The sequence below is a fragment of the Ambystoma mexicanum genome, chromosome 3p (assembly GCF_040938575.1).
Source record: "Ambystoma mexicanum isolate Mex_15411 chromosome 3p, UKY_AmexF1_1, whole genome shotgun sequence".
Lineage (NCBI taxonomy): Eukaryota > Metazoa > Chordata > Amphibia > Caudata > Ambystomatidae > Ambystoma > Ambystoma mexicanum.
Window position 1 is genome coordinate 354,196,082 of NC_090925.1, and position 16,608 is coordinate 354,212,689.

General features: G+C 48.0%; 1 protein-coding gene across 2 annotated transcripts in view; it reads left to right on the top strand.

Annotated features, from left to right (window-relative positions):
• The window catches only part of MYLK2 (myosin light chain kinase 2), a 315,549-nt gene that overhangs the window by 241,621 nt on the left and 57,320 nt on the right, over positions 1-16,608 (top strand). For both annotated transcript variants that reach the window (XM_069650999.1, XM_069651000.1), the window contains exon 5: positions 11,277-11,382. In XM_069650999.1, the coding sequence (XP_069507100.1) occupies positions 11,277-11,382 (106 nt within the window). The remainder of the gene's footprint in view (positions 1-11,276; positions 11,383-16,608) is intronic.

Genomic DNA, 16,608 nt, shown 5'->3' on the forward strand with positions numbered 1-16,608 from the left:
CAATTACTCCAAATAAATATACATGGGGAGTAAAAATGCCCTCCACTTCAACCCACACCTCCACAGATATGTTGGGATCTGTGGTAGCTGCAGTTCAGTGGAACAGGACAGTACTCTAATGTTAATGTTCGAATTGAATATGAACATTAAGGTAAACATGCATCTTTTAATTTGCTTGAATTACTAGGTGCAAAGAAGTATGCATTACAGAGCCAGATCTGTTTTAGATTTGAAGTGCATTTTTACTTGTCTAAAAAAACCTCCACCAGGAAACGAATAACTTTCTTATTCCCTAAAACATCATTGTACCCCCAATCTTCTTAAAATAGGGAGTAGAATACTTGCCCTTCAAAATCTTACTTGGAGCCTTCCAACCCCCCGCCCCCATTCCAGGATACTCAGTCAGAGTCAGTGGGCCTCATTACGAGTTCAGCAGTGCTCGCTATTTTCGGTAGAAATGAAAATACTACCAATTTTACTGTACTGCCAAATTCCGAGTTTGGAGGTGAAATGGTGGTTTTACCTCCAGCATGTAGCTGGTGGTAAAACCTCCACTACACCTTGTATTGTATTGTATTTTTCATTTACATAGTGCCACTTCCCCATTTGTATCCTCAATGTGCTTTGTGGTTGGAACACCCTCGAGGACCAAAGTCCATGTATAGGGGATTCTGTGACTTAACTTTAATATGCGTTTGTGCATTCTGCCCAGTTAGGGCTTAGGGTGGCTGGCTAGGCTCCACAAAGTATTCCGGAGGTCAGGCACGTGGGCGGGTGCTGTCGGTGGTTTGGTATAACGTGAGACCCGATGTATGCCCAGCTAGACCTAACTTTTTCATAGGTTGCCGCTGTATACTAATGGCAGAGGTGTTGCGGCACGTCAGGTGTTTCAGTGTGGACGGCTAGGTGAGCTGTTAGACCAGAATTGCATAGCCATAGATGCATTCTATAGAGCATGGATGGTTGACCGTGCCTGCAGCAAGTGTTTACAGACATGGTGCTAGTTAAAAACACCTTAAACCTGGATGGAGTTCATCTTCGATGTTGCTTTTCCTTGGTCCGAGGCGATTGGCTGGTCTCGCCAGCTGAGGACTCCCTAGAATGAGAGCCTAAGCAGTGGCAGGGGGTCCGGAGAAGGGGGGACTGATGAGAGATTGTCTGGGTTGGGGGTGTGGATGGGAAGAGTTTATCACGGTGTGCTGCTGCGAACGTTGCCGGCATCCACGTTGCATGGTGGGGATATGTGTGTTGTCGGGTTGGGCACAGTGCTGAAGTGTGAAGGTTAGTCACATCATAGAGTGCAAGAAGATTCACGGGAAGGGAGAGAAAAGCCAGGTTTTGAGGCCTTTCAGAATGTTAGGTAATTGTCAATGTTGCGGATGTGGAGGGGCAGAGAGTTCTAGATGGTAACCGCTAGGACGGAGAATGAGGATCCACCCAGTCTAGTGCAGTTCTAATGGGTGACAACTAGGAGGGATGCTGTGCCGAATCTGAGTGTCCTGGAGGGATGGTAGTAAGTGAGTTTGTCTTGGAGAAATACCGGGCCAATGTTGTGTGGGGCACAGTGAGTGATGCACATGGCTTTAAAGGTAGCTGGTCTACCAATAGGGAGCCATTGGAGGACTCTTAATGTAGGGCGGATGTGTTCTCTGGGAGGCTGGCCAATGAGCAGGCGTGCTGCAGCGTTTTGGATTCTTTGCAGTTTCCTTAACGGGAATGCTGGTGCAACTAGATAGAGGCAGTTTGCATAGTCTAAGCGGGAGAGAATGATGGAAATGATGGCAGAGAATCAGTGAGGATATGTGAGGTATGGGAAGATATTCCTGAGGATACGTAGGTGGCAGAAAAATGATCTGTATATGGAATTGATGTGTTGGGCGAGGGATACATCTGCGTCTAGCGTGCATCCAAAGTTTTTCACCGAGGTGGAGGTTGCCGTGGGGGGCCTAGAGAGTGAGGCCAGGGTATAGGTTGGGGAAGGAGCATGGGTTTCCTGCAGACTAGGATTTCTGTTTTCCTAGGATTGAGGATGAGGTGGCTAGTTGTCATCCAGTAGTCAATATCCGAGAGGCATGATTACAGATCTGGATGGGTGGAGCCTGGTGATTTGGGGATTTAAAGGATGTTCTAGGTATTGTTTGCATAGTTGTAGTAGGTGAGCTTGTGGGAGCGGATGAGTGCGGGGGTGGGCTCAAATAGATATTGAAGAGGAGAAGCGATAGGGATGCTCCCCATGGGACGCTTTTCGGTACTGGGCAGGATGCAGAGGGGAAAGGGTGGAGGAGCATGATTTGCGAGCGATAAGAGATGAAGGAGGAGCTCCAATCAAGGACAGTGGGCCTCATTAAAATTGTGCCGGTCCAGAAACAATGGTGCTGGTAAGCTTACCGGCACCATTGTTTCTGTACCGGCACACTACAACTCTGCGGGCAGGTACCGTCCCACCTGCTAGGGCCAGACCTGCCGGGTGGACCGGCACCCGCTCGCAGTTTTCTCACTGGAGCACCAGCACCACTCTTAACGGTGCCGGTGCTCCCATGTCCCCATTCCCATGGAGTCCTATGGAACTCCATGCGAATGGGGACTAACAAAAATTATTGGTGCCTGACTTCCCAGCCACGGGACTCGGAATAGCTTGGTGGTACCGGGAAGTCAGGCACCAGTAATTCTTTACGGGTCCAGCGTCGACCCGCTGGTAGCACTGGCAGGGTTACCGCCGGACACCTAATGAGGCCTAGTGTCTTTAATTCCTAAAGAGTGTGGAGTGTAAAATTATCATGGCAGAATTAACACTCAGAGTAGGTAAATCCACAAAAGTCACCACACAGTGCTATGAACTGCAAAAATGAGGATTAACACCAATTTGTCACTGCTTGTAATTTGGTAGTGAGACCACCAGGCCGAGTGGCTGTAACAGTAAATGAGTTAGGCAGTAATTCCACAGAACACTTGCAGAATTACTGCAATATTTATAATAAGGCCTTGCGTGCTTCATTCATCCTGCCGTAACTCACTTCCTTCAAGATAATGGGAATTGCAAATGGGCTAAATGGACCTGTGATGGTCCGACTGAGTGAAATGCTGATTATACCACAGTGCTGGGTAGTGCGAGAAACCAGTAGGTGTCTCACCCATTACCCCCCTGGGATCTGTCATCCAGGTGGCCGGGACACAGCCATCGCTTCTGGGTCTAGCTCCTCTGGGTGGACCAGTGCGGGAGGATCACATGGGTGAGCGGTCTTCAGGGATTGAGAGTGGGACGCTGGATGATGAGATGTGTTATCCACTTTCCTGTAACACCTTTACCCCATCCTATCAGATAGGATATGTAGGAACTTTACCCCCACTTTTCATGCATCAACACTTTCACACGGACAGCCCGCTCTGGGAGGAAACAGACTAACACAAGAGCAGTATACTTGACTTGTCCCAATACATTGGTCAGGCGAGGTCAGGCAATTACTGACCATCACTCACATATGACTTCCATTAAGCTTCCCCACATGGATAAAAGGCGAAGCATGAAAGCATACTCTGAGCGAGGCAAAGCACACGAGGAAACAGCAGATTCGAGACTGCAGCAGAATGAGAGAAGAAAGATGGCAAAGCAGGAGGGGATCACAAGGAGGGAAGTTCCCTTGACCTTTCCGAAAGGAAAACTGTTTCTTTCAAGATCCCTCGAGAGTAGAAAATGTAAGACCAGGAAACCAGGCTGAAGAACCCTGTATTGTGTGTCGGAGATACCCGGGGCCCACCCGCATCATTCATCAAGGCGGGAGAAGCAGTAGCCACTGTGGTACCAATCTTGGCTCTAAGAACAAAGCAGCCTGAATGAAATCAACACAGCCGGTGAGTTGGGGAGACTGGTACGAGACTGGTCTGTGTTGAATCCAAGGTTGTAAGCTGCAACATTGTATGGCAAGTGCTGGAACGAACATTGTTAAAACACGTGTGATAAAAGACATAAGTAAATTTGAACTGCTGATTAGTGTTTGAACTTTAAAGCGACTTTGATATGATACCTTTGACAGAGTGGTCCGGCACCGCGTGGGTGCTCATTTGAAGATCTCTGTAAGGTATCCAGCTGAGAAGTGACAAAAGTGAAAGTTAAAGGGTTATATTAAGAGGAGAACAAGGAAATGTGAATCGAAGTGGTCATGCGACGGGTCAAGCAATATCCTGCACACAGTCGAAAGTCTTCAATTTTGATATAGTACAGAAAGTTTGGAAAATTTGATAAATTTGGTCCGAGTCTGGAGAAGGGAGACTAATTGAAGGTTTTTCTGTTAAAGTGGGTCTGAGACTAGTGGAGGGGGACCCGGAGTGAACAGTGAATCACCAGAGAAGTTGTGCATATGTGAATCCTAAAGAGAAGGGGACCTTGAATGTTTGTTTGTCGCATCAGGCCCGGCCCTCTGAAATAAGAGACTTTGAATGGCAAAAAAACTTTGACACAGAAGGTCCTGATACTGAGATTTTGGAACTGATCCTCATGCTAGAAAAGCCAGAGTATGTGCTAAGCTGGAGTGTGCCATCTTGTCCCATGCTGAAAACGTGGGGAAGGGAAGCTAACGCCTCAACTATCCTGACATATCATTTCCTGAACCCTTTTCTTTTGTATAACATTGTTTCCCACACCATTTGTATTTAGAACTAAGGATTGGCAATATGTTTATGAGTATAGGAACTTTTATTTTGACTGGACTCTTAGGACTGCGTTATTATTATTTGATGGTCATAGTTTGCTCCCATCTTTAGATTTAGGATTAGATAGGCGTTTTTCAAACCCAATTGAAGGTCAATAAACACCCTTGAACTGTGATCACTTGTGTCTGCATTGACTGTTTGATACCATGCCTTCCTCTTACAGTAGTGGCAGTCTCTGGGAAGAAAGAGGGACACGGGTCATGATTGCTACTGGCCATGATGTGCAAACCGGGAATGCCGAAATTTGCCTAAGATTAACTAATTAGGCATGATGGAAATTGACATAGTGTGCTCTCAGTGGTTTGGGGGATGATACATCAAACTGGCACCATGTATTACAAGGCATTATTAAAACTGCCCATGTCTTACCAGGCATTATTGAAACTGGAAATGGTTTACCAACTAAGCTCTGTGGAAACTGGCAACAATGTGCAAATTGAGCATACCGGAAACTCGCCTTGATATGATAACTATTGAGCATACCGGAAACTCGCCTTGATATATGATAACTGTGAATAATGAAAACATGCAACTAGGCATATTCGAAACTATACTTGATGTGCAATTTGGGCACAGTGCAAACAGGCAATTATGTGCCCACTGGGAATAAAGGAAGAACCCATTTATATTTTCATAGTTACCTGCAGCCCTGTCTCATATATTACGTGATTGTTTATGATACCTTGTGAGGTCATTATTGCTAATGCTGACTGATGGAGAAATAACTAATTACCAGTAATTTTCCCCAAATGCCTGTGGCGATAGGCCTCATCCTACTGTTAGAAATATTACTGACCAAATGTACATTAGAATGTACCCTTTTCTGCAACATATCTTGGTTTAGAGCAGTGGTATTCAAACTTGTTCATACCGACCTGCCCACACCCCCTTGAGTAAACATTTTGTTTCTAGGCCACCTGGAAGGGCAAAAGGATGTCCAGGGTGGGCAGGCTCTTTAAAAAAGGATTACGTTGACTCCTTTTAAAAGAAATTAGAACCCGGCGTGCCAAATGAAAATTGAAACAAACGCACCGATTGGTGCTTTTACGAGCCTTACATTACCGGCAAGCTTGCACACGTTGCAACGTGTCCCTCGCACCGGTCTTCCTTTTTTTTTTAGGCCACCTTGGAAAGGGAGAAGTCCCTTCTCCCTATTCCATGGCGGCCATTTTTTTGTTTACATTTATTTCATTTACTTTAATGCCCACCATGGAAACGTAGAAGGGACTACTTGTAGTCCCTTCTCTCTTCCATGGCAACAATTTTCTTTGTTTACTATGCCCACCGTGGAAAGGGAAAACAAACTCTTTCCCAGTCGTGGCGGACATTTTGTTTCACTTTTTTTTTTGGGCTGCAAAACACAACGCCTCTTGCAACTGAAAAAAAAGACCATTAATACCCGGGTCTAATGGGCTGGGGTGCAAATGGAAATAAGCCCCTCACCGGCAGGCCATTAATGTGTCCGGTAATGCCCCCGGGGCTGTAACTATGGAGTCAGGGGGTATTACCAGATGCCGTTATGGTCCGCCGGCGAGGGGCTTATTGTCTAAATATAAGCAATAGACCATCTGCTTATATTTTATATTGAAAACAGTCATCTTAATCCCTCCTCAACATCCTTTGGGTGCCCCTAGGGGGCAGGCCCCTGTTTCAAGGCCACGGGTTTAGAGCCCTCTCTCGTTATGAAGTGTTCTTTAAGTCCTATCGATACCTGAACAATGTTGCTGTCCTCAGGTCTCTCTCGTTATGAAGTGTTCTTTAAGTCCTATCGATCCCTGAACAATGTTGCTGTCCTCAGGTCTCTCACGTTATGAAATGTTCTTTAAGTCCTATCGATACCTGAACAATGTTGCTGTCCTCAGGTCTCTCTCGTTATGAAGTGTTCTTTAAGTCCTATCGATACCTGAACAATGTTGCTGTCCTCAGGTCTCTCTCGTTATGAAGTGTTCTTTAAGTCCTATCGATACCTGAACAATGTTGCTGTCCTCAGGTCTGTTTTTTTCCATGGCATGGGATCTATATATAAACGTTTCCCGCTGGTGCACAATATGCATCTGGCAGATTTTCCACTGTGTAGTTTAGTTTAGTTTATTTACTTATATAGCGCACCCCACCCAAGGGTATCTGGGCGCTTCTGTACATGGTAGTTTACAGAAACAAAACAAAAAGATTTTTAAAAAACAGCGGGTGAGGTGTGTTAGAAATCACCTTACAGGCAGGAACAACGAGAATCATAGAGGAAACAACTATGCAGGCAATCATATTTACAGACAGAAGTACTTTTACAGATATACACTCACTAGACCTAAGTCATATTTACAGAGGAAAGAGAGCAGCACAAACTCTAAATGTACGTGCCCGTCTCAGGGTAAGGCATGCTCAAGGGCTGTTTGAGCTAGGAGCTATGCTTTGGTTTTGGCTCTGAAGGACCAGAATGCAGGCTCTGCTCTAATGTCAGGGAGGAGGGAGTTCCAGCATTTGGCCGCTAACACTGGGAAACTGGAACCTCCTGCTGTTTTTAGGTTGTATTTAGGGATGGTGATTTGGTTGAGGTAGTTGGACCTGGTGGGTCTGTTGGACTGATGTCTCGAGAATTTACTAAATGAATTAAATATATAAAGTGTATACTTTATACTTAATAGAATGTTTTGAGTATGTGTTCTTCATTTGTCACCATTTTTAAAGAAAGAGCATGAGATTCTGATCTCCATGAATGATTATACTGTATATTGTCTTTTCCCTAGACAGTGGTGTCAGTAAAGTTTTGCAATAGACCATATTTAGGGGACCCCTGTTGGCCACCTGTATTGTATTGGTACCATTTCTTGTGTCACATAAACGTGTCTTAGCTGTGCATCAAATATTTTACTGGACACACAATTTACAAAGAGAACAAATGCATGTATGTTTGCAGAAAAAATATTACAACTGGGTGCTGAGGGAGGCCTTCGCGTACTGCATTATTTCACAGGTTTTGCCTCAGCTGTGCTTTTAGCCAATACATTTGGAAAAATGTAAAATCTAAAATACTCTTTATAATACCGTTTTTTTCTAAGCAAATTCTTAAACGCAGCACCCCAAATTGCCATTAATAGGGTTTGGACTCCTTGCTACAGTTGCTTCCATGGGGCAATCTAGCATTTTCCAAGTGTTGTTTTTAATTACCAGTGGTGACTGGCGTGCTTTGTTCCCATAAATGAAAGAAAAAGCCATTATCACCTACACAGGCTATGTATGTGAAATATCTAAGATTTCCGATGACTAATGAATTTGCATTGACACATTGCAAATTTGACACATTTTTGTTTGTTTTTTCAAATTTTGTATTTTGCAAAATTTATCAATTTAGGATTTTGCTAAAGGTAACCTATTTTGTAATTGTAGCCTTAAAGATTTTTTGTCGCCATTAATATTTATTTTAGTGAAGGGAATATTTAAGCATTAGCGCTCGAGAGACTGGGCAATGCTGGACATAAGGCCCCCGGAAGCCTGGCTTAATGTCCCCAGTATCGCCCAAGCTCTGATTCCACAGTAAGAATTATGTTGAGGCCCTGCACGCTGTCAGGGGTCTGTGTATGCCTTTGCACTTACATTGTTAATTGTGACGATGTTTTGAGATTCTGGTGTTACTGACTGGATGTGTATGTCTTTTCTGTTTTAGCGCTCCCATGCCTGCGGGCCTGTCTTTAGCGCTATATAAATAAATAAATACTGAAGAAATTGACGCTTGTCAAAACATCAGGGAGGAGGTCCTGCCTCGTTTGAAAGTTGGAATACACCTTGTGTGTTCTGTCAAGCGTGAGGCCAACATCCCCGTCTCCAAGTATTTCCAGGAACAACCCCCGGACATGTACTTCCAGGTCCCGGTTCTTAATCTCACACAGAATCCCCTCTTTATATCTACAGGATCGGTTTTCAGTCCTGATGCTTCTCCTCAGCCATGTGCCTATAAGCTTCGAGCGCCGCTACTCTCTGTTCTAACTGATCATGGGAGTTTGCCTGATCACAGAAAGCTGATTCTAGCTCTCCTTGCTTGGCTTCATTCTGTCGCACATCGTGGGAAAATTCCTGAAAGGAGATTTTTAATTCCTTCATCGATGTCACCATTTCAATTTCCTTCTGGATAGGTTGGAATAAGCACATGATGTCACCTTTCGTGGCCGGTTGGGCTTCCTCCTCCGCTGCCACCGTTGGGTTAGAGGCCCCCTTGGGTTGCTATAGCATCTCCTTGATACTAGTTGATGACTTCTCTTTAGCCTTTCCAAACTTCACTGTGCGCCTGGATGGGACCACTGCTGCTCCAGAGAACGCACTAAATTGACAGTTCTGCAAAAGGATGCACAGTTCAAATTGCCTGTGGGATTCCTCGGACTTCTCAGGCTCCACTACAGCTCACCCCATTTTAGTACCTACTGGACTCGGGCGCTCCTCCAGCGCACCCTCCACACCAACTCTGCCACCACAAAGCCCCAATACCAGGCTCGGGCTGTGGCCCAGCAAGGCAAGGGCGCTTAGCGTTACTATAGGTGCTTCCAGATGGGAAAAGGAATGCACAAGCAGGACCGTCCTGCCAACTGAGCAACAGACCCAGAACTGCCTTAGTAATGGGGATAAGCAGCAATTCCGTGCTGGCTACACTTTGTTTTCCTGCCATCAATTCCCCCCCCTTGGCTAGGCTTTGCCGGGAGGTGGTCTATCCAGATATGTGCCTCTTTGTAGACTCCTGTCATTCTTAGGGGGTAGGCGCACCTCAAATCAGCCCTGGTAAATACGAACTGCATTGTGTCCAATCCTGTTGGCAAGGATGTCGGATCTACAAAAATCACGTTCTTGTCAAGGTCCCAGGGCGATTCTGTACAGCGGGCCACAGCTCTTGAAACTCCCCATGCTCCAGCGGGGGGTGCAGATGCAGCGCTCGTAGGGACACAGCACTTACTATAACAGCAGGAGGCTACTCTACCGCTTCAATGTGCCATAATGCTCAGAGTCCCTAGGGCACGCCAGCTGTCTCCAGGCAGATCTACTCAGTGCAGAGCCCACCATCTACCAAGGCGGGCTCCCGCTATTGCAGGATCCACTGCCAGGTAATTACCTGCTCCCACTGCGGTGGAGCTCACGGATGGCCAGAGCCCGGAAAAGGGCATGAGTCGCTCAGTCATGCTCCAGCAGGAAGCAATCTGCTCCAGAAACGGCTCTCACAATGTCCATAACCAGCGCGTGGGTACAGGTGCCGGAGTAGGAACTGAGCGGCTCTGGGCCCACAATTACAGTGCCTCAGGCAGCTGCCATAATTTCTTATCGTTGCGGGATAGGCCGCGATATTACATCCCTCCAAATCAGGCTGTATTTACTGGTGAACTGGCCTGGGAGATGCAAAATTCTGGTGGTCCACCACTTCAGGACCCTCAATCCAGCTTTTCAGCATCTGGTTATGTTCTCAGGAGGCTGCAGGTGCTGCTTTAGCTGCTCGGGGTTGTGGAGCTACTGGGGTTAGACCGCCATTAGCTTCCAGCCAGGCCACGCCCCCATGTGGGCCTGTTTGAATTAAACTCTAATTAGTTTGCGAATGCTACGACCAGCTACAGGGCTCAACAAAAGCACATGGTGGATCCATGGAGCCTTTGTTAATTAATTAGGCTGGTCATGCCAGGGGGAAGGTTTGGCCCTACCCCTTCTGGAGATGCATTGTGTACTCCACCTGTCAGATTCCAGCTTAATATGACGGGGTGGGGGGGGACTGCGCCTGTAGGTTGGGCCCACACAGACTACACAGGTCTATGCGTATGTCATGCTGTGAGCATTGGAAAATGTGTGCAGATTAGCCGCACACATTTTCCGGAGGTTGATCTACCATTATTAAGTTTCATTTAACATTGTGGGAAGTGCATTGGAATCTGAAAGTAAAATCTGAGAGGTGATGTACCCACCCTAACCCTGCCCTATCTCTGCCATAGAGATGACCATGATACAGGAATATTGAGACTAAAGACGGGAACCACTGCCAGTCCTGTCGCCTGCACCGGGATGGGTTATTGAAAGCTGCAGTACCAGATAAGTCTCGGTCCTGCAGTGTACCCAATTGGGTGGGTGCATCACTGCAGTGCACAGGGCATTGTTTCACAATCATGGCATAGGCTGGTATAGTTTTGGGAGTCCAAAGAGGGACTGATCCGTGGATTAATGATCTGAAAGCAGTTCCTTATCTGGCTGTAGTGTAGAGAGGACTGCTGTTTGGAAAAACTTGTCGGCCCATGGATTAAGGTATTGATAAAAATAAATTGGACTATGTGGCTGCCCTGAGCATGTCACCGGACCCTAGCCTGAGCCTGGCAGCAGATATTCAGTCCATGGACTTCCTCACTGGAGGCAGAGTGAGGCATGAAATGGCTAATGAGTATTCAAACTTGAGCCCAAACCAACCCAGCAGGGCCTCATGGATAATCATAAGTGATGAAAATAATACATGGAGGTGAAAGTAGAATAAGCGTTTGTTTTTTAATTGTGTTGGCATCAGTGAAAATCTAAAATGCCCCTCATGACTTGGCTAATTGCCCTTCTTTCCTCCTCAGATGACAGTCCACCCCCATCAGCTCCCTTTCCACATCGCTTTGTCACGCTGAGACCAGGAGACGTGACCTCTCTGTTTGACATCAACATAGATGAGATATTAGGAGGGTAAGGGATATGACACCTTTCTTGGGTGTCAATGGGTGCATAGTTAACATAATCATTCCGAGTGGCCGGAGTAACGCCCTTACTGTGAGCAGCAGGATTAACACACTCACTGTCAGCCCCAAGATTAATCCACTCAATGTCAGATCCAAGACTAACACACTCATTATGAACTTCCGGATTAACATACTCACCTTGAGGCACAGAGTGAACGCACTCAGTGTGCTCTCCAACATTAACACACTCATGCTCTGTTTCAGTGCAAAATCCAAGTTTAATATACTCACCGTGTGTTCCAGTATTAATGTACTCACTGTGAGGTACAAACTGAAAAAAACTTGCTGTGTAATACATTCCACGATTAACACATTCATTGGCCCTCATTACGACCCTGGCGGAAAGGGGAAAACGATGGCGGAAAAGCAATACCGCCATCGAAAAGCGCTCGGTGCGACTATGACCCGTCACCGCAAAGTACGAAGCCATTAGCGACACCGTAGTGAACGCCAACGCTAACTGCACTAAGCACGCGCGCGCGCACCATGCCAAACCGCAAACACCACCATGGTGCAACGGTACGCCAATTCCGACCCTAGCGGACATGTACCTAACGCCATCAGGCATGGCGGAATGGACCATCCCGCCATGGCGAGAAATACGGCATCGTGAACCAACCGTAAATGGCCCACTGAGTGCCTGTACTCCACTCCCTGGCCACATTGCACAACTCCTGGCAGGCGCAATGTACTCACACCATGCAACCAGTGAAATCTACAATTCACCCATGCATGCCAACGTAGAAATGCATGCAGGTGTTCAAAGCGCCCCGTGAGTGGGCATCCATGTACGGCATGTCACCATAGCCGTACTGATGCAGCACAGGCATGTGAAGGTACAAGACATCAAAATGGAAATCAAGAACACATGACACAAAACAACAGTAGTCCCCCATCGCTTGCCACCAGCGCAAGGCAACATCCAAAACAGCATCCTGAGGGGGATTGCACCAGCCCTGTACTCTTGCCAGTAAACAAACCAACCATCAGCAGAAGCATGTACCACACAAGTTGGCAGAGTGACTGAGCAGCCAGGCACATCCCAAGAGGGGCCGATGGGAGCTGCAGGGCACAGATGGCATCAATACAGAAGCTATTCCAATGGACATGACCCCAGTCCCCCTCCAACAAACGCACGCAAACACAGGCACCTGTGACCAGCCACATTCTGAACATCCCATCATACCATCAATCGACCTGGCTGACAGGCACCAGTCGGCCAAAAGCCAATCCCCCGCCCCTGAACAGCACATCATGTAAACAGTCACAATGGCAGCCCCTATCCGTGACCACACTGTGCTACGTAGGCAAAAGCGGCCAGTACTGTACCACACAACTCAACTCAGAAGGCGGAACACAATGCAGATCATCTCGCAATACATACCGCCACAAATCGAAAATCGCCACATCACCTGCAAAGAATAACGCAACACGCCAAATATCGGAATACAATTTAAATGCACATCCAAATGACAAAGGCCTCACAGCAATTTGTAAAATAACACCAAAACATCCATCATCACCGAGGGCTGCATCTGCAATAATTGACCAGCTTCCACTTGTGTGACGCCCTGTACCATCATGGCACACAGGGCCAACATCAACGTTCCAAAAGGCAACATGGAAGCGGCAAGAACCGCAGGTCCGTCCCATGAGGCAGGCACTAGTCCAGCTGAAAGGCCGAAATGTTGCACCTAGCCACCAGAACAGCGTAAGGGCATGTGGCCCATTGGCGATCGTCCCATAAGATCGTAATGGTGCTCCACTGATTCACCCGAAGCTGCAGGTGTCGAGAGTAAAATCCATCTGGAGGAGTGGCGTACAGATGGCATCTGCAATAGGGCAGGAGATACCTGTCACCAAAATGAAACACAAATTAACCGATTGCACTACAGGACACATGATGCATCACTATCTTCATTCAACACACCAAATCCACACCCATATGCATGCTAGCCCACTCCAAAGGAATATACACACCCCTAAATCAGTATCGATACATAACGAAACCAATCGAGGTTAATACACCATTGGCAACGTCGGTTACTGTGCATGCGTCCGTCAAGATAGAACCCATGACATGGGATTAGTAACGTGCCTAGACACAAGTGTATGAAGGCGCGTCGAGACAGGGAGGATCCGACAAGGGCAGATAGACGTAAGTCCCACTATGGCAGCCTTGCATCACATAGCGCAGGGGAAGGGGATTGAATCAAAAAACACATGTACATGGCAGACCCTAAATGGAATCATCTGTCCATGCATCCATTCATCATTCCCTCATCCCGCAATGAAAACGCATGAACATTCACTCACATAATATGTGAAACTTCCATCGCGTCTGTGCGTAATGCAGTCTGCAAAAACCACTGTGCTCCTGGCCGGATCTGTAGTGTCGTGAAGCTAGATGGACTTGGGAACGTCCTGCCTTATCGTCCACTACGCTATTGCGCATCCCATTCAATTCATGTCATTCATTGCTTGCTCGTTATGGGCCCTGTCCCAAGGACATTCAACAATAGAACGTTACATTTCCAGGCAGACCTGTGGGCGTCTCCTCACCGCTACTTCGCAACCAAAAATCCTGGCCTTCGAATTCCTCACTTGCAACATTACGTCGAAAAGGCTTCTGTGAACGCTTGCATTCACAATTACATCAATGTAGTGCGGCTGTGTGTCATAATGCTAACTGGCTGCAATCACAAATGGGACGCCACGCCCGTCGGTGAAGTACGATACTGTGCTGCATGAGGGTCGGCCATCGATCGAGCCCTACATACCACTGACTCTTCACAGGTATGTAAGCGGCTGCAATCATAGCATGTGTAACAATGGGAGCATAGCATGAAAATCAGTCAAAGTACATCACACTGCCATCGGGATTTGATACATGATTCCAATCCCAAGATGCCATGCGGCCAAATGCAGCCTTACGTGCGGGACGTGCTCGGCCAGAAGGGATTGCATCCGCCACAGATTCATTCAATCAGCACAGGTGGAGGCCATACAGGCCGACAGCACATATATAGCAGACCCAAACCCCTCCCACAACCACTCCCACTCCAAAATGCTACCGGCAGGACTAGCGATGTTGGGCCTGGGGCACCAGATAGCACTGCAAGTGCTACAACTACAAGAAGACGACGAACAACAACAGGTACAACAACCGGGCGCACAGGGGAGACGGAGGAGAAGGAGGAGGAGGAGGGCAAGGCAGGGTCAGCAAGGCCCACAAGCACTGCCACTACCAACACGCAGGCGGCCCGCAATCCCACGCCTCCGAGCTGATCCGTTCAACCTCACTGCTGAGCAGATCCACACCCTCTACCGTTTGGACCGGGACACCATAATCGCCATTGTGGACATGACACATGCTGACCTCGTGAGCATGATAGATAGCCCAACCGCCATCCCACCCCTACTGAAGGTGGTGTCTGTACTCCACTTCCTGGCCACAGGCACCTACCAGCACACAGTGGGACAGTTGCATGGCATTTCACAGCCACTGTTCTCACGGACACTCTCCCAAGTGCACGATGCCCTCCTGAAGCACGCCGACGACCACATCACACTACCACGCACGTACCAGGAGATTACCAACGCAAAGGTGGGATTCCATGGACTTGGCGGCATCCCGGGTTGCATTGGTGCCATCGACTGCACCCATGTTGAATTGGTTGTCCCACATGCCATGGAGGTCCAGTACCGCAACCGGAAACAATTTCATTCAATCAATGTGCAAATGGTGTGTGACTCCAACAAGATCTTTACGCATTGTTGTGCCAGATTTCCAGGATCTACCCATGATTCTATGGTCCTGAGGAACACAAGAATACCACGCTACATGGAGCGACACGCAGGGCACAGATCCTGGCTACTCGGTGAGTCTCATTCCATGCATGACATCGTGGCCCATTTGATGCGTCAATGACCTTGCAGGAGGGGGGGGGGGCTACTTAGCACTATCATTCCACTGACACCCTTTATTCGTCCCATACAGGTGATGCCGGGTATCCACTGAAGAGATGGCTCCTTACACCAATCCGGAACCCACAGAACCAGCATGAGGAGGACTACAACCATGCCCACTCACGTAGCCGTGTGGTCATTGAACAGGCATTCGGCCTACTGAAGGCTCGTTTCCGCAGCCTCAGCAGGTCTGGCGGGGCACTCATGTACAGCCATGAGAGGGTTTCTAAGATGGTCATGGCATGTGTCATGCTGCACAACATGTGCATACGTAGGAATGTGCCCATGCCCCCTGACGCTGTACTGCATGCACCTGAAGATGATGATGATGAGGGTGGGGATGTGGAGGCACCCCAAGGAGTCCATGAGGCACAGGATGCACGTGCAATCCGACAGAGCATCATAGATGCATGCTTCTAGCAACCACGCATGGTGCCTATTACACGGAAAGGGGACCTGTGGCACTGTGTGTGTGTAGTACAGGCACATAGTGGACTGTACGCCTATGAAGGCCTCGTACGCAAATATCAATGTCCACACATGTCATTGGATGATAATGAAGTGCTGTATTGTTAATGTGATTTGATTCATACACCCTATGGACCCGCCACCCAGTGAAGCCCAACACACCCCCTCCACCCTACTTCCTCCCCCCCCAACACCAGTGTCCAAATATGCATGCTGCCCGTGGGTAGACGCTATTGCAAGCCCCCTCTACGGGTATCAGGGGCACCCCTGCCCGTGGAGCGCAGGTTCCTGCCAGATCTGCGTTGGGGGCTGCCCTGGACGGAACTTGCCACGGATGACGTCTCTGCCTGCTCGCGTCCATGCATGTCTCTGAGGGTTTGTGAGAGCTCCGAGAGCACACGGCGCACAGCAGCAAGTTCAGCACAAACGTCTTTGGACGTCGCATTCAGTTCCCCCCTCAGGCTCTCGGTGCTTTTCTCCATTTGTGCTCTCAGGCTCTCGGTGCTTCTCTCCATTTCTCCCCTGAGGCTCTCACTACTTTTCTCTATTTGTGCCCTGAGTGTCTCGGTGGATGTTTCCATGGCTGCCCTGGAACCCCCGCATTCATTCGCATGGTCCTTGAGTAGCGTGGACACTTCCTGCTGTTGCTCGATCAGCAGGTCGAGGGACTGTTGCCTCTGCTGGGCCATGGACATTTGCGGTGGTGTGACAGGGGGGCTGCTCAACACATGTTGCC